Genomic DNA, 26,073 nt, shown 5'->3' with positions numbered 1-26,073 from the left:
GACATTTTCCTGTTGAGAAAAGATTAAAATTTAAAGTAATAAATATTTTGGAATAAATTAAAATATTTCAGAAGCTTATAAAATGAATTAGAAGAATTATTATTTACAATCTAGGAGGAAATTGTTATGTACTAATAAGATAAAATAATTGTAAATTATCATTCAACTATAAATTATAAAATAATTGTGTACATATATGTCAAATTAACCTGTTTATTTTTTAGTCTAAATTTACAATATAAAAAAATTAGTAATACTAAACTGAATAAGTTTGATAGTTTTTAAATCAGCATTAAGTTAAGTCAAATTGATCCAATTATTAGGACATATATACCCATATTTTTATACCATTATTATAAAGTGGTGATAGCTTGATAATCTTATCCCATATTAGAATTAAAGAGATAAATATTTTCTATCAAAATAAAACAATTTTAAAACTATATACTAAATAAATAAGAATAGTAAACAATATTTTTTTTATTGTACAATTATTAAAAGATAATATTTTTCTTTGTTGGAGATGTCACATCGACTAGAAATAAGGACATTTCATAATGTATAAATGGGTGCAAACCTCACCTTGACGGTTTTATGGGATTGAATTAGGTTTAAAGTCCTAATAAAAAAATATTAACAAAATATAAGTCATTATTAATCGTGTTGGTCGGTCTGGACCGGCCGAATCAAAATCTCGATGATGTAAATCCTATTTATACAACTATATTTTACCTCTTAAACGATCTCTAACTATATTAAAAATAAGAAACATATTAAAAAATATAAAAATAAGAAACATATTAAAAAATATGGAAGTTTTTAATTTTTTCATACACTTTTTTTTATGTTTTATAAGTATTTAACATGGAGTAATTGTTTGTGGTGGGGGTCTGTCATGGGTTGTCTCATTTGCACTTTTTTTATACATTTTGAAGTCAGTCTTCCACGTGCTTCTGGGGACTCTCCATCACCTTCATTACATATCTCTCTTCTCTCTTCTCCTCAATTTTCAGTGCCATTTTCTTCTCTCTCACACTCCTTTCCTTTCTTCTCCCTGCAACTGTCACAACATTGCAATCAGCCATGGAAGAAGCAGCAAGGCACAACAACAATGAAGTTGCTGATGGAACAATGCAATGCATTCACCACCATCACAGCAACCCTGGGGCCATCTGTGCCTTCTGTCTCCAAGAAAAACTCGACAAGCTTCTCTCTTCCTCTTTCCCTTCTCCTCCTCCTCCTTCTTCTTCTTCTCCTTCTTCTCCTCCTTCCTTCACTCCACCCCCTCCTCCCTCTTCTTCTCTCCCTCTCTCACTCAAAACCAACCACCACACTCCTTTCCTCGTACCAAACAAAAACATCAACACCAAGAACAAGAAACCCTCCACCACCTCCAACTCCTCCTCTTCGGGTAACATAATTTTCAAGCGGAGCAAGTCCACGAGGAGCCACACCCAATTCATCCACCATCACCACGACTTCAGTCCCAGGAAAAAAAACGGTTTTTGGTCTTTTCTGTATCCTTCTTCCAAGGAAGCAAAGAGTGCAAATGGGAAGCAGAGGGAAAAGCAGAGGAAGAGTGATCACGTGATTATGGAAGAGGACACGTGTTTGAGTTCTTCCTCTTCCAAGGTTTGGAGATCTAGATCTGTTGGGTGTGGTAGCAGGAGCTTCTCTGCTGATTTCTTCGAGAGGATCTCTTCTGGCCTCAGCGACTGCACTCTCAGAAGAGTCGAGTCTCAACGCGAAGGAAAACCCAAGGTTGTAGCCTCTGCTTCTTCTTCTTCTTCTTTTGCTGGTGCTGGTGTTGGGAACCATTGCATGAAGGAAAGAGTAAGGTGTGGTGGAATCTTCGGTGGGACTTCGTCGTCGTCCTCTGCATCTTCTTCTTCTTGGGTTTCTTCCACTGTGGATGATGGCAGAGGAAGGAGTTGGGGGTGGGCCTTCGCTAGTCCCATTAGAGCTTTCACCACCAAAGCTTCTTCTTCTTCTTCGAAGAGAGACGCTTCTGATAAGAACGCCACGCCTAACTTATCATCCATTCCTTCTTTGCTCACTGTAAGAGGCTGAACTCAAACTATGAAGAAAAACAGAGAGAGTGTGTTTTGGAGGCTCTGTTTTTGTTTATGCACATTAGCATGCTTCGTTAATATAATATTGTAACACTTTCAAGTTCTAATTTTCTCTCACATTCTTTTTTTTTTTGTTTTGTTTATTGTAGTGTATTGTTGTTCATAGATTATGATTAGTTGAGTGATTCTTCTTTATGATCTATAGACTATGAAATACTCTCTTTATGCCACCATATTTAGTGCAACATATGCATCGATGAAGAGGGAAATTAATTGAAAAAAAGTTTAAAACTGTTATTTTGTCTCAACATTTATAGCGGTTAGTCAATTTCAATTTTCTTTTATTCTCAATATACTACTTTGTTAAAAATGATTCAATTTCTTTTTTTTTATTAGATTAATTCCACATGGACACATGTAAGATGATTTATAAGAGTTGTATGGTAACAAAGAAGTCATCTTTCTCCTTTGGAGTTGCAAAACCAATATAATTTCTCTCATAGTGGGTGAGTAGGAGTTTTGGGGTTAGACTACTGAAAAATAATTTTGGGGTTGTCCTTCCTACAAGTTTAGAGTTACGAAATTTTGTTATGTTAAATTTGAAAAAAAATTTGTATGTTTTTTTTTTTTTTAAATATTAGTTAGATGTGTATATTTGATTCATTTTGTGTTATGACCCTCTTAAAAATCATAGTGAAATTGAAGAATTGGTCGTGTACAATTTTTTCAAATGTTACATTAAAGAAGTTAGTAATGAAAAAAAATGCAATTATGGTGTGACAAAGAAAAAATATATATAATCTAAAAAAAAGTGTAAAGATCTTAAAAAATGGGAACAGTGAGGTTGGTTATGAAAAAGATGCAATTATGGTGTGACAAAGAAACAATATATATAATTTAGAGAAAGGTGAAAAGATGTTAAAAAATGGAAACAATTATTGTTAGTCATAGTGTATTTTGTGGTTGTAGTTAACATAATTATAATGAGATTATAATGAGACATAGTGTATTTTGTGGTGCTAATGTTGTTCAAATTACCATGAGATTGTAAAAGCTAGATCTGATTGTGGTCACATCATGTTTGTATTAAGTATATCAAGTCATGTACCATTTTGTAATGTAATATTTAATGAGTATATATAATCTTTACTATAATTATAAGATTGTTGATATATTTGTATTAAAAAAATATTAAGAGGGGATCAATGAGAACACAAACTTATTATATAAAAGACTATCATAAAGAAGCATACTTAGGTATGTTTGAAGTTCATAACTTTGTATTTGAAAGATATATCCAAATTATCCTACAAATACACTCAAATAAAATAGAGTCATGATATATTGACACTATCATACATTGATACCGTCTGACACTAACACACATTTGACACTGCAGATGTGGCAATGACGTGACAAATTCAAAATAGGGTAGTAACGTGAATGAGCAGTGAGGCGCGAATTTTAAAATAGGGTAAAAAGAATATATTACATCGGTTCGTTGTAACAACCAGTGTAATATATTATTTTTTTTACTCAGAACATATTACATCGGTTAAACCATATAACCAGTGTAATATATGACCCATATTCAAAATCTTTTAGATTTTTTTTTTCATGAAAAGTGGGTGGCCATAAACGTCACATAAGTAACCACTTACAGACACATGAGTAACCACAGTTTTTTGTGTGTGTCAGTACATGTGGAGGAACTTGTGGCTGGGTAACCAGTTCTGGTAGGGTGGGTATCCTGTTTTGCCATAGGTGTAATATATGGCCCATATTACATCGGTTAACCGTCCAACTGGTGTAATATATAGCCCATATTAAAAAAAATTGATTTTTTTTATGAAGAGTGGGTGGTCATAACTGTCACAAAAGTAACCACTTACAAGCACACGGGTAATCAGTTTTGCATGTGCCAAAACATGTAGTTGGGTAACCAGTTTTGATAGGGTGGTTGTAATATATGGCCCATATTACATCAGTTAAGCCATCTAACCGATGTAATATATGACGCATATTACACCGATTAAGTCATCTAACCGGTGTAATATATGTGCTTCTTGTTGCTTCTTTCTCCCCCCCCCCCCCCTTCGACGAGGTCGGTGCTTCTTTCTCTCTTTCGTTCGACCTTCCCGCTTTCACTTTCGCTTTCACACCCGCACTCAAACAATAAACTCTTACAAAACTGCCACATCACTTCCACAAAATTACAAAAAACTCCACTGTCACATCCTCACCCAATGTCACGTCTGCGGTGTCAAGTCCGTGTTAGTTGACAAAGGGGGTCAACAAAACATTTTTCAATAAATATAACTCTCAATAACGCAATTATACTTCAAAATATGTTCGGATAACAAATATATTTGAATATTAGAATTGTAGTTCAAATATGTGAAAAACACAACAAATTAAATACAATAATCACTATAAGAAAATAATTTAATAACAACTAATTTTAGAGAAAAATAATAATTAGTCACTATAGTGACTAAGTTAGATATTATTTTATAAATTAAAAAATTATTGGGATCTAGAGTTTCTAAATATATATCCAACATTAACTACTAATGTTTTAGCTACTAACTACTTCATATTCTAAATAATTTTTAATTTAAAATTAGAAACTAAGTACTGACTTGTCCCTAATTCAAAGACAAAAGAACATGAGAAATACACTAATAATGAAAAGAAGTTTCTTTTTTATTTTTCAAGACATGCGTTGGGAAAATTGCTATGAGGTGTTTGAAAGCCTCAACATTAACCTTATTAATCGGTCTTTTCTCCCTCTCTTATGCTTGTGAAAATGTGCTTGTTGTTGCCTTCCATGTCAGACTTTTCATTTTTTTCCTACAAATTTCTTCCTAAAGTTTGAATACAAACGATGAACACAAAATCATTGATCAACTCCAGGTAAAAGTTCTTGTATTGTTGGCAACAAATGCTTTGAAATTCAAAATATAACACGTAAGATGCGACATATAGGATATGAGATGAGTCTATACAACCTACACCAAATTTACTATTACATACCTTTTGTTGGTCAAATATAAATGTGTTTTGAGACACACACTGCAACACCTCCGAGATTATCTCCATTGCACTTAAAAGTTCACCTCCATAGTACCTTTTAAAAAACAATCCAAACTAATGATAGACCAACATGACAAAAATATGTCTTCAAACATACATAAAACCTCTTGAATATTGGCAAATCATCACTCTCTTCAACTTTGACTTCCATGTTCACACATAATTTGATCTCAACAACTCATGTGCATAAAACCAACCCACTACACGAAATAAGAACGACAAAACCACAACCACAATCGTTACTCTATTACTACAAATTTTATCTCCTAACCACAATCGTTACTCTATTACTACAAATTTTATCTCCTAATCTCGCAAATATTCAACCAACAAAAATTCTAATTTACTTCAATTTTCATAAAATAATTTATTTTTCACCTTAAAAAATAACTAAAAAAATCACATAATATTCATCTAAACTTAAAATATCACATACGATTATGTCTCACTCTAGAATTAATCAGAATAACCCGTTAACAAAATGGACTAAAGTGAGTCATTTAAAAAAAATATAAACTATACTGAGAATTAAAAAACCAACATATCACATTGACTAATTAGGCACATACTCAAATAAAAAATAATATTAAACCTTGAAAAAAATTAAAGTTTTCATTTTTATATTCGCTATCTATATCTTAATGTTCTTGTAATGCAATGCTATGATAAATACACGTAATTACAGTTTCTGTAAAATCACTGTTCACACCTATACAAATGTTTCACTGGTGCAGACGCAATGAAAAAGACTAATAGAGGATTTAATATAACTTTTTAAGTTGTTTTTTTTTATCGAAATTCTTATAAGATGGTAGTGTAATGCTTATAATTTAACAGAAAAAGTATTAAAAATAATATTGCTAAGAAAATCAGAAAAAAAAAACTATCAAAATTTGTTCTTAGTCAAAGTAAGATAATTGATAAGAAATTGTTTTATTTTAAAAGAATAAAAATCAACCTAAACTATTTCTTATTTTTTATTTTATATTATTATTAATAGCTTCTTTCTATAAATTATTAAAAGATAATGCTGTGCTTTATTGAAATATATCCTCAAATATTATGATATATTTTATTTGAATTTAATGGGATTTTAAATGTAATGAATTCGTAACATTATACTTAACTTTTTAGTTTTTAGTATCATAAATATAATAACATGTTTAATATTATTTAACTATTATTATTGTTATTATAGTTTAATAACATCATTGAATAATTAAATCTTAAACCAGTGTTTTCACTATTTTAATATTAAAAACATTTTTCAATGTTTTCGAACTATTAGAAACAAAGATATTTTCATTATATATTATAAATATATAATAAATAGATGCAAACTTCATCTTATAATTAGAAACATTTTTATTATATATTATATATAAATAAATGCAAACTTTATTTTATAAAATTAATACTTTTATACAGAATAAATTGTGGAAAATAGTAAAAGTGGTGGAAGTTTCTATATTTTTTTGTTGGGATTCTTGGTAGCTTCCATCTTGTAAATTGATGAGTAAACAATGATGTGTGATGGTGGCAAAGACATATAATTTGTGATAGTTTCTGTGGAATCACCATTCACATGCATTCACATGTTTGAGTGATTATGCAGAAGGGAGAAGATATATAGAACTACTCATGACCATGTTACTGGTGTTTTGTGTTAATTATAAGCAGATTTTTCCCTTTGGATGCGACTTGTGTGATTGTTATTCTCTTCATATTTTAGTTGATAATCAATTTTTGTTCATGTAAGTTTCCTCAATAGTCAAATGCATGAACATGGTTGCAGATGAAGTTCTAGTGGTCCCAAGATTGCATTAACCAACAAGATCTTGCATTCACTGTTTGTAACATTTATTATATAGGCTTTTGTGGCCAACTAGTTCCACTTCTTCACTTTTTTTTAACATTTTCTCTCCAGTTACACACAGCTGTATACAAATTCTAATACTTTATTGTGATCTCAATCAAAAGAGCTTAAGGAATTTCACAATTCTCTTAAAAGGAATCTGAGTGTGAACAATCTGATGTAAAACTGAATTGTTAATATATTATATTTCAATGTAAATTTTTTATAATAAATCTAGTTATGATTTAAATGTATTTATTTATCTGAAAACTCTGATTGTAGTTTAATTTACCTCTTAAAAATTAGATTTTATCTCATATATTAAAAAACCTCGTAAAACTAGCTTATAAGGTGAGGTTTGTAGGTTTGTACTTATATATTATGAAATTGAAATGTTCTAATTTTTAATCGATGTAGTATCTCCAATACACACCCTTTACGTCGAGGCTACCAACTCGTGAGACTATATATTATGGGTGATCCGATAACAGTTTAATAATGGGTGACCTGATAAGTCTAACAAACAATCGCTAGCATAAGTTCAAAATGACTATGATATCAAATTAAAAAAGTGACTTTAAGCATAACTCAACCTCGAAGCTTGTACCCACTTATATAATATGAAATTTCCTAATCTCTATTCGATGAGATATCCAACACACCCCTTACATCAAAGCTACCAACTTGTGCGTTAGACTATATATGAATGGTCTGATAACGAGTGACTTGATAACATTACAAGAAAATCATGAAATAGAAACCAATTTTAGAGACAAAAAATAGTTAGTTGCTACAGTGACTAAATTAGAGACCATTTTAGAGACTAAAAAAGTTTTTGGTTTCTAAATTGATATCTAATTAGCTACCAAGGTTTTAACTACCAATTAGATATCAGTTTAGATACCAATTAACAATAATAGAAACTAATTTAGAAACCAATTTTTTTTAGTTTCTAAAATTGTCTTTAATTTAGTCACTATAACAACTAATTATTTTTAGTTTTTAAAATTAGTTTATATTTGATGATTTTTTTTAGTGTAAGCCTAACAAATAATATGATCGAAATAACTCTAATATCATAGTGAATTTAATTTCATAGATTTAGAGAAATTAAAAAATTGTTTATTAACATAATTTAAGAAAAGTAAATATTTGGAGGAAGAAAAATGTGAAAATATTGATATTATTTATTATAATTCAGTTATGGGAAACACTGATGTTGATTGATACTAATATATAATGAATATCTAAGATAAGATAAAATATGATGGAGACAATTGTCTCGATGAAAAAAGTACATGTATAGAAGAAGACACACAAAAAGCTGCTTCAAACACACATTTTTTTGGTCCACCTATTTTATTTATAATATAAAGAGAAAATGGTGATTTATTTTATACATCTTCACAAATATTTATTTTATGTTTTTTACTTTTTCTTATCACATTATGTATTATATTCACACTTTTTTTTACATGTATTAAATAAATAGCATAATGTGACTTGGAACCATGTGCACGTTTCACAATCATTATAAATAATTAGTGTCCAAATGAATTGACATTGGGTTCAACTATATTCGATGAAAATAAGTTGAATTTAAAGTTTGATACGAATTTAATATAAGTTCTTTATATTTATTTAATATTTACTCTATTCGTGAATCACTTTATTAAACTAGTTAAACTTAACTTTAAATTATAATTTTTTTATTTATCTACTTCATACATATTATAGAGATGATGTGAAATTTAGTCTTTTTTATATAAATTTCATGTTAGCTATTGTTAACTTTCATGGTACGGGCAGGGATAATAAACAGGTTGGATATTATGGAGGGACTGACTTTTATTTTCGACACTTTTAAAAAAAATATTATGTTTTTTTAAATGAAAATTAATAGTGATTAATGTTTATATAAAATTTTATTTATATTTTTTTATACATTGATTTATTGAAGTATAATTGATATTTATTTTTTATGCAACAAAACTTCTTTCATTATATTTAAATTTATTATTTATTTTTGTCTAAAAAGTGATATAAATAATTATAACCAAGTAAATAGATAAAAAATAAATAAAAAAATTAAAAAGTGGTGGACCAACATGCCTTATAACGAAGTAGGTTACTATTTTCAGTCCGCACAACCTTGACAAACCAGTCCGTCCCACCTCACTTTTAGGCTTCGTTTGGATCCAGGGGTGCCACGTTGGCGACGACGGAAGTCACAACAGCACCCCGTTTGGATCCATGCATGCTAGCGGGTGAATGTGGAAGGAAAGACCAATTTGAGTGAAATGTTGATCTGCGCAAAGATGAAGAGAAAGTTGCACTGTAGAGTGGGAGTGCCAAGTCATCCCAAGCAAGTTACAACGTTGCCCTTGCTTTTGCTGGAATGAAGAGAAACAGTGCCCCTGCGCCCTCTGCATGCATGCCACATGAAGCCATGAGATTCCTGACTTGGCTCAGGAATCGTTTGACTCTCTGTGAATCTGTGAAAGGAGAGTGAATGCAGTGGGTGAGTGGGTGAGGTAGGTGGGCGTGAAGCTGGCTATATAAGAGCATGAATTCCTTCCTCCATTCACAGAAAACCAAAGATACGAGCCATAGAGAGTGCATTGTAGTGTGGTTGGAGAGATTCCTATAAGCCATCTTCGTTTCTGTTAGGATACCTTGTTCATCTCACGTTCTGGGGTTGTTGTTGTGATTCATCTGGGTTAATCTGGTTCATCTAGGTTCGTTCTGAGGTGAGAGCTTTTTCTCTGCAATGGTGCATAATCGATTATGCCTCAATTTGAACCAGTGAGATAATCGATTATGAGGCAGATAATCGATTTTTCAAAGAACATAATCGATTATCTGTAAAAATTTACAGGCATAATCGATTATGTGAAGTGTTGAAAAAGGGCCATAATCGATTATTGTGTGCCATAATCGATTATGCTTTATTTTTTCCTACGAAGATAATCGATTATGCCTGGATAATCAATTATCTTTTCTGTATAACTGAGAGCATAATCGATTATGTTCTATATTTTTCTGAATTCTATGTTTTTTAAATTTTTTTTATGTGATTTTCAGGCAGTGTTCTTTATCCAAAGTTATCCTTGTGCGGCTGTTGTTGCTTATCTTCAGGTTTTTAATTTTTTTTATGTAAAGTTAATTTTTTTAATCCTTGTGCTGTTGTTTTTGATAGGGTTTTCATTTTTGTAGATTAAGCATAATTTATTAATGTTATAATAAAAAACATTATAAAAATGTTGTATTAATTAAAAATAACAGTAAAGTTTAAAGTAGAAATATCATTTTGAGTTATTTTTTTTTTAATTTGTATTTCACATAAATTATTGGTGTTAGAATTAAATGTTAAAAAAAATGTTATAATAATTTAAAAAGTCAGAAAAAGTTTATTTTAGGATTGATAATAAATTATTACAAAGATAAATAAGTTTACAGAATCCAAATAAAAATTAATAATCTGTAATTAATATTATTTTAGATTGTACATAAATTATTACAAAGATAAAAATAAATGTATTTAAAATGAATATTTTTACAAGTGAAAATAGAAATTTTTAATTTGTAGGTTTTTTAAAAAGTAATTGATATTTTAGAAGTGCTATTTTTAATTGATATTTTAATTATAAATGTAGAAAGTAATTATTTATTTCAAAATGAATTGTTTATTAAACAGATTTAAAAAAATTTATTTTGACAGAATGGAATTAAAAATTTTAAAAATATTTTGATAGGGTTTTCATTTTTGTAGATTAAACATAATTTAGTAATGTTATAATAAAAAACATTATAAAAATGTTGTATTAATTAAAAATAACAGTAAAAGTTTAAAGTAGAAATATCATTTTGAGTTATTTTTTTTTAATTTGTATTTCACATAAATTATTGGTGTTAGAATTAAATGTTAAAAAAAATATTATAATAATTTAAAAAGTCAGAAAAAGTTTATTTTAGGATTGATAATAAATTATTACAAAGATAAATAAGTTTATGGAATCCAAATAAAAATTAATAATCTGTAATTAATATTATTTTAGGTTGTACATAAATTATTACAAAGATAAAAATAAATGTATTTAAAATGAATATTTTTACAAGTGGAAATAGAAATTTTTAATTTGTAGGTTTTTTAAAAAGTAATTGATATTTTAGAAGTGCTATTTTTAATTGATATTTTAATTATAAATGTAGAAAGTAATTATTTATTTCAAAATGAATTGTTTATTAAACAGATTTAAAAAAAATTATTTTGACAGAATGAAATTATAAATTTTAAAAATATTTTGATAGGTTTTCATTATAGATGACATCATCATCCCACAAACGTAACAGAACCCGTAAGGGTAAATCTCCAGCACAAGATGTTGACGTTCCTCCTCCTGATTCCAGAAGTTCTTGATTATTCAAGATACTTCAGTACAAATGGTGGTTTTTGAAAAAAAATTTCACGCAAGAGCAGTATTACCACCAAAAGTGATGAATACTCCATTTTTTGCTGGTCCAGGATTTGAATTCCAAAATCTTCTCAATTTGCAAGGTTTACAACCTTTCCTCGGAATTAATCTTATGAGGATTTGGTAAGGGTTTTTTATACAAATGCAAAATTCACACCTGCTGGTCACCTTGCCATTGAGATTTGCGGAAAAATGATACACATCAAAGAAGTGGATTGGATGACCATTGCTCATCTACAGTATGACGGTCTTAAGTTAACCCCGGGACGATCCCTGAGGAAGTGAATTTTGATCGAGCACTAGCACTATCCACCATGATTTGTGAAGATGTTCAAGGTGAAAATCTGAAAAATGTCGGTAGTCTGAAGATGAATGACCGACTGTTGCATTACACATGGGTGCATATCTTGTGCCCTCGAGGAAGCAATTATGCACCACTGCTGAATGAGATATTTTCATGATGTGGTTAATCAAGAATAATGTACGCATTAATTGGCCTCATTACATAATGCAACAGATCATCAAATGTCGGGATAACAAGATGCCTCTCCCATATGCAAATTTGATAACGAGGATCTTGCAGGTGTATGGCTTTGACTTGTCCAATGAACAAGCAATAATCTAGTCTGGAATCATTACTTTGGCAAAAAAAGTATGACAAAATTAAATATATTCCAGGTCAATTGCATATGGCAACTTGGTAGACCCCAACATGCAAACGAAGAAGATGATGAAGAGGATGAATTGCCACCACAAGATGTTGAAGGTGGTCAACCTGAGGAGGAAAACCCCACTCAAAGGGAATTGTTAAATCAAATTTTGTTCGGCATAGAAAAGATGAATACCCGAATGGACAGAATGGAGGTTACTCTGGCTGACATTCGACGTCATCAAGGTCATTGAGTGTGTTATTATTATGTTATTGTCATTGTTATTTTTATTTCTAAGTTTCATGTTGAACATTGATGAATTGTGTTTGTTATTTTTGACGTTGACATTGTTATTGTTAAGGTTTTTTGCTACTTATTTACATAATCATATTGTTTTTAATGCAATTTTTTTACCATCTTATTACTGGGAATGTCTTTTCTTTTTCTAATTAACATTATTATGTTCTTCATGTAATGACTTTATATTATATATTTTGACACCTACTTAATATTCATGTTATATTCTAAATTTCTATTTTCTTTTTAAAATATATTCATTTTGCTATTCATAATAATGGAAATTATTATTAAAATTAATTTTATATATATATATTTGTATATATATAACATAACATAATTTATAAAATCATTTATAATATTAAAATTATGTAAATAAATTAACTTAAATAAAAAATAATTCTTAATTAATAAAATGTTAAATAATATAATTATACTTTAATTTAAAATTATAATTAACTAAAATATGAAATATGATTAATCATTATTTATTCTTTTTTTATATTCAAGGGTAAAATTGTAATCTCACAAATTTTACTATTCAAAATATATTAAAATACTCTCACAACTATCACATCATTCACAATTTCCAATAAACTTTCTTCACACATCCACCATAACATACCCCAATCCAAACAACTTCAACTTTCTTCACACTTCCACTCCCACTCACCCTCAACTTTCCACTCTCACTCACCCTCAACTTTCCACTCCCCCACACCCTCTAATCCAAACACAACCTTAGTGAGCCAGCAGGTCAAGTTAAAACAAATCGGGTTGATCCATTTTGTCATCCCTAAATAAAGTTAGTATATAACATTTTACTTTAATTTGTATGGATTCCATCATATCGCCTCCTTTTAAGATATTTTTACAATTTTTACTTTAATAATTTTTTTTATAAAACTCATTCTCATTAATATTTTATTTGATTATTGACAGAAAAATTGTTATTCTTATAATCAACATCTTATTCAAGATTTGAGTTTTATTTTTTATATAATATTTTAATGAAAAGGTGTTTATCTTATAAAATGTATAACTCCTATAAGAGAGATACTATTGTATGAGTACATGAGGATATATAAGGTTTGTTTGATGGTTTGATGTTAGTTGTAAAATAGTGTATTTAGTATTTATAATGAGTAGATGTAGTATGTGGGCCATTGGGCCCAGTACTTTTTTTCTCGATATATTATTTCGCTATCCTTTGAAATTGGGCTCAGCAATAGAAGGCGACTTTTCAAATTCTATTTTTGGTACTTTGTAGGTCCAAATGTTTTATTTATTAATTTTCACTAGTCTCTATATATGTAAAAACCAAACTAACATATGCTACAAATCACATAACATCTACTTTCTTCCTCAAACTATTTGATAAGGACAATGCAGTTAGAGTTTATAGTTAAAATTAAATGCAAAAATTGAATTCAATAAATGCATGAAAGATTAATAATCCAATTTGTAACGTCCTATATTTTTCCACATTAAAAAAAACTATAATCTATATAAAATATTAAAATGAATATATAAACATGATACGAATATGTCCACAACCCTTTCTTAAAAATATTACAAAACATATCTCTCTTCATAAAACTTTAATCTCTTCATAAAACTTTAATATCTACATAAAGTTAAAACAAATATTCATATTTCAACTAAAATAATTTCATTATCCAGCTTCTCACTGAGGAGGAGGAGCTCAATCACCGGTAACATCATCTGTTCTCGTGTAAATACACGATAATCACAAATAAAGAAATAACACAAAACAAATAACAGGGTAAGCTAGCTATATAAAGCAAAATTCTATAAAATTTCAATTTGAAATTACTAAACATAAATCATTAAGTTTCATACAATTTCTCAAATCATCAAGTGTCGTACAAATTCTCAAATCATCAAGTGTCTATTAAAATTCAATATTCATCTTTCACATGTCAGACTTCGACTGACTCATATAACATAGACACTTGACTCTACTTCCGGAAGACTCGTGTATTGAAATTAGAATCTTGAGACATGCACCTTGTCATACTACTAGTTGCGAATCCACACAACCATGTGCATAATTATCTCAATATCTCATAATCTCATCCACTCATATAACAGGGTAAAATCATATGACCTGAAAGACCAAATTATGTTTCAAACCCCAAACAAAGTCATATGAACCTCCATCGACTCTCACCAACTGAATAACTTCATCTAAGTGATTCCATTATATCAGTAGAGTCAGGATGTCTCATTATGGGTCTAACAGATCAATACACCCTAACAACAATCTCAACACGGTATTTCCTTTCCTGAAAATACTATGTCTTATCTTACTTTCACATCATTGCACACTTCATTTAACACATCAATATACCATTCAATCATAATATATAATTTAAACTTTCTAACAATCCAAATATATCCAAAAAATTATTTAACAATAGTAATCCAAAATAAACTATGCTAAAATAATAATAATAGCAATATCCATATATGTATACAAAATTTTGGATTGATCAAAAATATTTTAGGTTGATCTAAATTACACCAGAGAGCACCCAGTAAATTTGGATTGACCGAAAAGAGTTTAGTTTGATATAAATCACACTAGAGAGCACACAGGAAATTTGGATTGATCGAAAAGAGTTTAGTTTGATCTAAATCACACCAGAGAGCAAACAGGAAATTTGGATTGATCGAAAAGAGTTTAGTTTGATTTAAATCACACCAGAGAGCACCCAAAATAACAAAGTCCCTGCTATAGTTGAAATTACTCTAAATCAACATCAAACAACCCATACTTAACAACATTATAATTGTATAACAAAAGTTTGAGACTGGTGACCACGTCACCCCCACATGCAGATCTTCTAGCCTAGTGTTCTATTAGAAATTAATGTTAGCTTCCCTTACCTGAAATTTAGCATATACTCACTAAGAGCTCCAAATCCACCAAGAACTTAAAGGCAACTTAACCTGCACCACAAAGTCCTAATAAAAAATCTGACTATATCATTAGGACCCTAAGCTAACAGAGATTAACCCTGGAGCCTGGAGTTAAAAAGGTCACATGCAAAGCAAAGACAAAAACAAACGTAACAGGTTCAAAATTTGACTCAAAGATAAGAGCAAAAATGAACTTACTCTATCAGAGATTTTGATCGAGCAGTCTTGTAGTACTCACTGTCAGGAGTCTGAAGGTAGACTCTGATCGTCAAACTGATGAGCGAGGAAGCCAAAATCTTAGAGAGAATGGAGAGAAAAGGAAAAAGAACTTTATAGAGAAATGGTGGTTCTTTTTAAAATGAAACCTGAATAACATAATTTCTATTTATATGCTCTTTTAAATTTAATAATAAAATATTCCGGTGTCATTTTAATTTTACCACTTCTACTCTAAGACTATTTTTCTCAATCCTTACACAATTAATATTTTTTTTTTGCATTTTGGTTAATTACTAATTATAAACTATTATATAATTATAAATATATTAAACAAAAGTAATTTTTGGATATTTCCATATTTCATGCAGTTGGAAGATAGACACATCCTTATAAAAATTCACATTTGCACCTCATCTAGTTTTTTTTTTTGTTTTTTTTAATAAATGACACTTTTTTTTTATATTTTTAGTAATATGGTACTTATCTCGATTAAAATATAAATGAAACTTATTTTTATAATATATTATAAAAAAAATAACACTTTATTAAAACTCTAATAAAAAATTATGAGAACTAAAATTAAAGTTTTGAAATATAAAAAAAAATTATAAACAAAAATTAAATTATTTTGTTCTAATATTCTTTTAGATATTTTTTTAGATGATGATTATATATTAAATTATTTTAACTACACTTAAAGTGTCATAAGTGAGATTAGTTTTTGACCAATTAAGCTAAAGAAAAATAATTGCAAGACCCAATAAAGTGTGTTATCATTTATTGATCCTACAATATCACCTCCTTTATTTTCTTAATAATAGAATTGCAATCTTACTCCTTATATTATTTATATTTATATTTTAATTATTTATATTTATATTAAAATCACATATAAATATAATTTAATAAGTTAATAAATTTAATACTTTATTTATATTTTTTATGATATATAATATATAATATATAATAATTAAATCATTCTATTTGTTTTTTTTTAATATTTTAAATTTTAGAATTTTCTATTTGAGTTTTAAATTAGTATAATATTTTAAAACAAAATAACAAATTTGAATGTCACTATATTAAAAGATAAAATAAGTGGACATCGTTTATTGAAAATACATGAATGTTATTTTATTAAAAACATAAGAGAAATGAGTATATTAGATGAATGTAGCTGTTATTTAGCATGAACTAAGAGGAGATAACTAAAATTATTTATATATTAATTATGATAAATATTTATTATCATTATTGTTGTATCAAAGTGTTTATTGAAATTGTTGTATTGGGTATTACATTGATGGAGAGAATGATTAGTAGTTGGGTGAGATGTCATATTATGGTCCCATTCAACAATTTATGAATAATTACAAATAATTATTAGGTAGAGAATAACTTTTTTATACCAATCTTTCATTAGTGAACAATAGTAAGATATTTTATATATGTAATAAACAAAAAGTACTATTAAATTGATGATACTATTGAATTAATGATGAATAACTTGACTATAAATTATGAGGTTATATAAGATTGTAAATTCTATTGATACATTGAATTAGACCAAAATATCATATGCTAAAAGTCTATCAATATTCTCACATACATGTGAATATAGTTAATGATACTCTATAATTCATGTAACAAATTATTATGGTAATTTTAATAGATTAAATATAAAATAAATAATTCTTTTTTTGGTAAGTGTGAATCCTGATTACTTAATAAATGGTTGTTTAATTAAGTAATCTATACTCACACTATATATACATTTATATTTATATGATCATAATGAGGCTAGTGAGCATTTGAGTTTTTTTGGTATAAAATTTGTTAGTAGATTATTTTCACTGTTCTAAAATAACTGTAATTTTAACTTTTATTGTTTAAAATAAACTGATGTTTCCAGATTTTAAATAAAATAATATTTTCATTTTAAAATATATTATTTTAATATACAGACAATAAAAAGTAGATTTATCTAAAAAAATAAAAAGCTTAATTACCTTTTATCTTATTATGTATTTGTCAACTTTATTCAATTTAGTTTCTTTAGGCTCACTTAAAGATAAAATAATTTGAATTATCATCACGTGAATTTTTATAAGTTTCATAATTTGTAACACAGGTATTATAAATTATATTATACGCAAACTAAAATTGTTAATATTTATTTGGTAATGATTTTAATACTTACTAATTAAATAAAAATAAACTATACGGTTTTATTTTAAAAAACTAAAAGACAATACGGTTGAATATAAATGATTTAATAAACAATATTTTTATTATTATTAGAGAAAGACAATCACATTTTTATATTCACATATATATAATCTTGTAAGAATAATTAAAAAAAAATCGTATACATAGTTATTTTTAAATAAAGAAGGTTGTACAGTCTTTTATTAATTAATTAATTAAAATTAAAGTTATCTAATTAAGAAATGATATAAAGAAAAAAAGTGAATCAGAACTTGAAAGACGTGCCTGGTGAATTTACACGGAAAGAATAAACTGAGCGTGCGCTAAAATCTAACCAAAAAAGAACAAAACACAGAAAGAGAAACAGAAACGATAAGGTTTATAATTGTAAAAACCAAACAAAAACCAAATCTACTTTGTTTATTTGTGATGCATGAAAAAGACAGATAAAAAGCACACAACAAAACTAAAATCACTATGATTTGATTGAAACCAGGTTTCTGGTTTGTGTTGTGTCGTGTTTCTGTGTTTCCCTCTCTACGATGATTTCCCTTTGTGGTTCAAAAGCATCTTTCGGAGCTCCACCGGGTCAATCTCTTCCCTGTGATTAATGGGCCTGTAGTATCCCGTCACTGGGTCTGGGACCCAAGCCGATGAGGCCCCCGATGGGCCCGAACCATTCTTTGCCACACCCTTCTCTATTCCGCTCATACCCCCTCTCGCCGCCGACGTAAAAGAAGAAACATCAGACGCCACTGCGTACCCTCGCCTGCACCATCGCACATAACATAATAATAAATAATAAATAATAAATATCAATAATATTCTCATATTTTTAAATACAAAAAAAAAGATATTAACGAACGTGGTGGAAAAAAAATGTTTAACATGAGAAAAACATGGTGGTGGCATGCAAGAAAGAGGAAGGGAAGGAACCGGTTAAGGGCGAAGGCAAGGGCGCGTTTGGCTTGTGAGATAGATTGCGCCATTATCGGAATGGTTGGTTTGTTGCTGCTGCGAAAGGTGTCGCCGCCGCAGAACGCTTCCGCAGCAGCCACCGCCGATGAACTCTTTCTCTGTAAGGAGGCGCAACACACGTTAGGGTTTTGGTGGCACCTCTTTATATATATCCTCATTCATATTTCAAACACACTTAATATTTAATAATAATAGATACTGTATTCATTTTTAAATTGCTGATATATTAACATTAAAAACATTCACTTTATACCTTAATCAATTAATATTTTTTTTAATTTAAATTTATTATCTTATTATTATAAGTAATATCAAATATATGTTATTTACTGTTATAGTGTCAACAAAATTGGTCTGTACTCGTTTATTTATAACAAGCTTAATTTGCTTTTATTCCCGTAACTTTTTTTTAGTTTTTTATATAAATTTATTGTTTTATATATTAATGTATATATCATTTTTTATTTTAATAAATATAATTTTTTAAAATGTATGAAATAATACAATTAAGTTTTATTTATATTGAAAAGGTATAGGATTTAAAATGAAAAGGAAAGTAATGTTTTTCGAAGTTGACAAGTAATAATATTGAAAACGGAAGCGTAGAGATGTGATGCGTGTGTTTGAAAAGTAACGGAAAACTGCGGAAACAAAACACCGTGGCTGCAAAACCCCGTTTTTAGCGTTGGCTAATATAAAAATGTAATAGATGTATATTCGTATAGTGATAGAAATTAAGATATTTAATAAGAGAAACAAGAGCTTTAATCTCTATATTTTGTTAATTCAATATTCGATAAAACATTAGTATAATATTTGCACCAAAAAATAAATTAAAAAAAAAGCAAAATTCCTAGTACAGAAAGAAAGAAAATTTTTACTAAAAATATTAATAAATAGAAACTAATTTTAGAGAAAAAAATAATTAGTTACTATATATTAAATTATAACTAGTTTAGAGGCTAAATTTTTATAATAATTAACATATATTTAATTAATTAGATACTAATTTAGAAACTATTTATTAATAATAAAAATTATTTTATATACTAATAATTATTTAGTATTTAAAATAATATATAAGTTAGTAAGTAATAATTAATTATTTTTTATTTTTTAAATTATTTTTTATTTAATAATTTTCTGTAGTGAATACGTTTAATAAAAAAAAAAGTTGAAAATAAACATAATTGCACTGAAGGATGGTATCTATTTATCCAAATGCCAAATTTTGATATGGCAAAGGGAAAATTTGAAGTAGAAGAATATAAAAAGGAAAAGTAATTAAGAAGAGAGTAATGAGAGATGGCATGACTTTATTTAATTATAAGTAGTTAATTGTCATGCTAATAATTTGATAATTATTAAGTGGAGGGCACATAGTGAAATCCTGAAGGAATAATCTTAGCAATAGTTTGAGTGGCAACACGATTGATCCCAACAAAGTTTAGGGTTGAAATGAGAGTTCCTGAAGAAGGAAGGTTTGTGTTGCAGTTGCAGAGAGGAGTGGCAACCACCAAGTTGCAGCCATTGAGCAGTGATGAAAGATCCAACAACAATGGATCCATCATCATAGAAAAGTTTCCACCATCATTTGTTGTAGCTTTTGAAAACTCCTTTTCTCCACAAACTAGTTGCACTTCAGCATCTGAAATGTTGTGTTGTTTCTTTTCACTATCAGAGTTGGAACATTGTTCATTCTATCATGCATCAATATACTAAATATGTCTCATTCAAAAAGTAGGATACTTAAACTTCTTTTCATGCATTTTTATTATTAACCTAACTTTTTATATATATATATATATATATATATCCCTATCGTAAGGACACAACTGTCTCTCAATCAAAACTACAGAATAACAATCTCACTAATTAATTAGATTAGTCTAGAGTTAACGATAACAAAATATCATTAAAGATTTATAGAGTCTGACCACACCATTAATTAATTAAGAGTGAAGGTTTAATAGAAAGTTATAAATATAATAAAATTTTTATGATAAAAGATAATGACTTTTTTAGTTCCAAATCTATAAACAAATCAACTGACTTGAGTGTTGTAGTGTAAAAAAAGATATTCTGTATCTAATTGTAAGAATAATATATATTAATTATATTTTCATAGTAATGTAGTAATCGAGATTAGCTTTTAATGGTTGTTATTAATATTATGTCTTTTTATTTAACATTGTTTAATATATTATATTAAAATTTAAATGATATAATTTATTACTGATTTAATGTTAACTACATATATACTGTGAAACTTGTGTTTGTATTAATTCAAAAGATTGGTCCCAATTGAATTCACCTATTCATGTTTTTCCAAATATTTTCTTTTATTATATAAAAATGACGTTTTACAGTAAAATAAATTATTTTAAAATCAAACGACTATATATAATCAATTATAAATAATTTATACTAAAAAAATCATTTAATACTAACTAATTTTAAATAAAAAAATAATTTTAGTAATGTGTGATTAAGTTAGATACTATTTTATAAACTAACAAATTATTGATATATAAAATAATTTTTATCATTAATAAAAATTTATAAAATAGTTTTAAATTAGTATCCAATCTTAACTACCAAAATTTTAACTATTAATTATTTTAGATTATAACTTAATCCTTAACTTAAAATTATAAATAAATCTATAATCTAAAGTAATTAGTAGTTAAAATATTGATAATTAATGTTTGATACCAATTTGAAAACTGTTTTATAAACTTGTATTAATAATAAAAAATACTTTAATTAATTTATAAAATAATATTTAACTTTAGTTAGTAAGTAATTAATTATTTTTTTATCTCTAAATTAATATTATTAAATTATTTTCTCGTAGTCTTATTTTACCAACACAACACATAACTCAAATAAGTAAGAATTGAAAATGAATGGATTATTTGTGGGCTTACTTGGAAAAAGAGGGTTTGAAAGAGCTTTGAGAGGTAGATTATCCTTGGAAGTGCAAAACACAGTCCCTTGAATATTAGTAACAGAAGGAAGAAGAGCAGTGAGAAACCCTAGCTGAGCTTTGGTTTGTGGAATAGCCATTGCAGCAATGAGAAGAAAAGTGATAAAATGTTTGAAACTCATGATGATGATAATGTAATATCATAACATGTGTACATAAACAATTTATACTACAGTGAAGGTGATTCAACATTATTACCACTCACCAATTTGGAATTTTCGTATGCCTGACAAAACCTACATACCTATGCCTTTTACTATAAAACCAAAAATATTATTTTTCATTAACAATCAACTTTTTTTCTATACTTATACAAAAATATTCTTTTTCATTAACAATCAACTTTTTAACATTATGTGAAAAGAATAAAAAAAAAACCACTCACATAAAATTTGGTAGTCTATATGAGATCTCTAATACATCTTTCTCGTATGTGATACTATATATTTATGTAAATTCTTCCTGCACGTCCACATCTTTTATTTGCAGTTTCATACTTTTTTTATCTAACAATATTCTTCTGAATATTCTGGATAGTGTGATGTCTTCTTCTTCATTTTCAAGTGGTGTGGTGGTTACAATGAATGTTGGTGATTGAGGTAAGATTTATGGTGTTTATACCGATAGTAGTATTTTTTCGTTTATTTTTTTGGAAGTCACAAAACTCAGAAAAAAATGTTAAAATCAATCAACTTTTTATAAGGGTGGTATGATAGGGTCAACAAACTCTAATAGCGCTAGGATAAACTCTAAATGACTTTGCTACCATATTAGAAAGTGAACTTTAAACCTAATTCAATCTTATAAAACAAGATTATAAGATGAAGTTAGTCAACGTGTAATCTCCAACATATATTATTAAGAATTTAAAATGATATTAATAGTGAATATATACAACACTTCTTTTGACATTAGGGGTATTTAGAGGTATTTTAACTTCTACTAATGAAATTAAATAAAAAATATATATTGGTAAGAATGGAAATACATTCTAAATTTGAATATGGAGGCTTATAGATACACTTTCACTATGTAAATGTCAACTATATATTGATTCTATTTAAAGAGAATGATGTGATTATAAGAAAAAGATAGAATGTTGTGTGCATATTTGTGTGATAAAAGAAGTAAGTGGGTCTCTATGTGTGGTAATTTTAAAGAGGAATAGTGAGTAGCCACTACTTCTAAATTTTATATGTAATCATCATTCCCATTATCTCATATCACCCACCCTTTCTTTCTATCATTATTTTTTTAGTGGAGTATGAGTAGAATTACACTACTACTCTAATTTTCTACATTAATATGTATGTGTATTTCATGCACATTTTAGATTTTTATAACTTTATAAAAACATTACTAAACAAAATAATAGATGTTAATATCATTAATAATAATTTTTTCCTAAATTAAAGAAATATTATTGTCTAAATTGAGGAAAACTTGTGAAAAAAAAGGTTATCTTTGTTGATGTATGTGTTGAGATTTAAAACTAAATTTAAATTAATTGCGATTACAATATCTTTGAATTCAGTTTATCTAACAAACGAGATATTTTAATTTGATAAAGTATAAGGTTTTAACTCATACGATTAAAAAAAACTATTTGAAAACAATAAATTTTATAAAAAATATGAATTTAAATACTAAAAAATTTCTCCCAACTTTATCAATAATTAGTTTTTATAAAAAAATATCAATAATTTCGAGATTTTCATTAACAAAGTTAAAATATTAAGACATTAAAGCTAACACCACTTAGATTAATTAATGACCTTTTTATTCACTCTATGTATTTAATAACAAAAGATCACATATATATATATATATATATATATAATACATGAATGTAGTAATTATTTCATTCTCTTAATCATGAAAGTGGCACTAAAGTTATGATTTCACTTGCACCCTAAAAGAAAGATAGCACAAAAAAGAAAGTCATCGTTTCACACATAAACTTTGAAAGAAAGTAATTATCATATCATGCACACCAAAAACATTTTTATTTATTTATTTTTAATTTAGTATTCAACCAATAATATATAAACATGTGAGTTCGTATTGTTTTTGTGTAAAATAATTTGGTATTAAAGATCGAAAAATTAAAAAAAGTAAATCTACATGTTTAAAGATTATATTTAACTATTAAAATTTTAGCTATTAACTAATTAATTTAAAAATTATTTATTAATAATAAAAATACCTTTAAATATTAATAAATATTTTTAATTTATAATATAATATCTAATTTAATTAATATAATAAGTAATTATTTTTTTTCTAAAATTAATCTTTAATATTTTGTATGTACTGTGATGATGGGATATGAAAGATCATAATGAAAGGATTTTTACGTTCAAAGGACTTTAAACATAAGTTTGTACTTTCTAAAAAAATTAAACCCAAAGTGATCAATTGAAAAAAACACATAAATTATGTTGAATTAAACTGTATTCCTAAACATATTGAATATCATCTTATAAAATGCACACAATATTTTTAGGTAGAGAAAAAAAACAATAAGGGATTTTTGTGTGTTTATTTTTTTAAAACATTTAATCAAATAAGTATTTTTTATTTTGTATGTGTTTATTTTGAAAAAAATCTATTTCTATTTATTTCAATAAGCAAATCTTATTTATTTTTAAACAATTAATTGTTTTAAAAAAATTATTCTAAAAATACTTAGTTATATATCAACAATCATGTAGTATTATAAAAGAAGTATAAGAAACCTTTTTGTAACTTTAACAACTAATTACAAGAACCTTGATATTTTACATTTGAACATATCTAACTAGAAAGCTAGCTAATAAGTTACTTATCAATCTTAATTTCTTATAAAAATCTTAGTAGGCTCTACAACCCTTTTTGTTGCAATCCTTTCACAAACCACTTTAGATAACTTATTTCTCATCATCTCCACAAACAAAATATTACTTTTTGTTGGTATTTTTATCTCCCAATTAGCTTTATAAAAACTAATTTGAATAGGTGAATATATTAGAATATGAAGATTTAATGATATATTTTTCATTTTATTCCACCTTTTACTAGCATTAATATCCTATTCATATCCTCCAATCTTATTTAAATCTTCATCCCTTTTATATTTATATTCTATTTTTTTTTCTGCAACTCTTTTTTCTACTCAAACATCTTCTTTCGTCTATATTTTCAAACACATGTCTCCTTCATATAATTTTCTATCTCTTGATTTCGTTGTTTAGACAATAAAAGTAGTATGAGATTACTATAGTGTTTTTAGATAATAAAAGTAGTATGAGATTACTATAGTGTTGTAATTGTGTAAGTAATATATAACACTATAAGAAAAATTATTTTTAAAAAAAGTTATATGTAATATTTATGACGATTTTAATTTCTATTAAATATTGATTCGTGGTTTGTTTTTTTTCTAAAAGATTTAGTGTCACTAACATATTACCAACAATTCTGAAACTCGTGTTATTCTCAATGACTTTAAAATCTAGTTATTTTCGACAATTTTAAAATTCGTGATTTTCAACGGTTTTGAAACTCCCATTATTTTTAATGGTTTTGAAATTCTGCAACTTTCAATAGTTTCAAACTTCCACTAATTTCAGAGTTTTCAATAGTATGAGATGAATTAGATTATAATTTTCAATAATATGAGATGAATTAGATTGTAATGGTGAAAAAGTTCAAAATTTCATTTTATTCTCATCATATAACTTCATAATTGTATGATTTTCAAACCATCTAGACCAATTTATCTTCCCATATACTTTTTTAAATTCATCCACCACTTTGATAAATTTTTATTTGTCCTTTGTGTGAACACTTCATCCCCCATATTTAGATTGAATAATTTACACCCTGATGAATTTTATTCATGATCCATTACCCATATCTATTTTTCAAGTAAAGTCTTGTTAAACATTATTCAATATTTTACCATTAACCCTTTATATTTCTTTATTATATTACTGGGTATGATTATTATAACTCAAGTAGAAGTAACCCATCACTTATTTCAACACTTATTTAACTAAATATACAATAAATATATTTTTAAATTGACCACATATTTATAAAATAAAAAAATCTTAAATTTTAACTAGCTTTTTAATTCTAATTAAATTGTTTGATTCGTGGAAAACAATTTTAAGAGATATTATAGTGATAATATAATAATTTTGTTGGGTGTATTTTGTTTTTGAAATATATAATTGATTTTTGAGTCAATATTAAATCTTCTTTAAATCTAAATCATATGTTTTTTTTTTAAGAATGAATGTTT

At 27.1% G+C, this 26,073-nt stretch overlaps 2 protein-coding genes across 2 annotated transcripts; one reads left to right on the top strand and one right to left on the bottom strand.

Moving 5' to 3' along the window:
* The first annotated feature begins 929 nt into the window (after window positions 1-929).
* Window positions 930-2,272, top strand: LOC137822782 (uncharacterized). The gene has a single exon (XM_068627777.1). The coding sequence runs from the start codon at window positions 1,084-1,086 to the stop codon at window positions 2,068-2,070; it is 987 nt and encodes a 328-aa protein (XP_068483878.1). The 5' UTR covers window positions 930-1,083; the 3' UTR covers window positions 2,071-2,272.
* Window positions 2,273-20,092: 17,820 nt separating this feature from the next.
* Window positions 20,093-21,918, bottom strand: LOC137821303 (phylloplanin-like). Its single transcript, XM_068625821.1, has 2 exons — window positions 21,727-21,918; window positions 20,093-20,444 (listed from the first exon to the last, which is right to left on the bottom strand). Exons 1-2 carry the CDS (start codon window positions 21,905-21,907, stop codon window positions 20,161-20,163), a joined length of 465 nt encoding a protein of 154 aa, XP_068481922.1. The 5' UTR covers window positions 21,908-21,918; the 3' UTR covers window positions 20,093-20,160.
* Between the last annotated feature and the right edge of the window lie 4,155 nt (window positions 21,919-26,073).

Source organism: Phaseolus vulgaris, chromosome 9 (assembly GCF_000499845.2).
Source record: "Phaseolus vulgaris cultivar G19833 chromosome 9, P. vulgaris v2.0, whole genome shotgun sequence".
Lineage (NCBI taxonomy): Eukaryota > Viridiplantae > Streptophyta > Magnoliopsida > Fabales > Fabaceae > Phaseolus > Phaseolus vulgaris.
The sequence above is the reverse complement of the archived record's forward strand: the minus strand, read 5'-3'. Positions and strand labels throughout refer to the sequence as shown.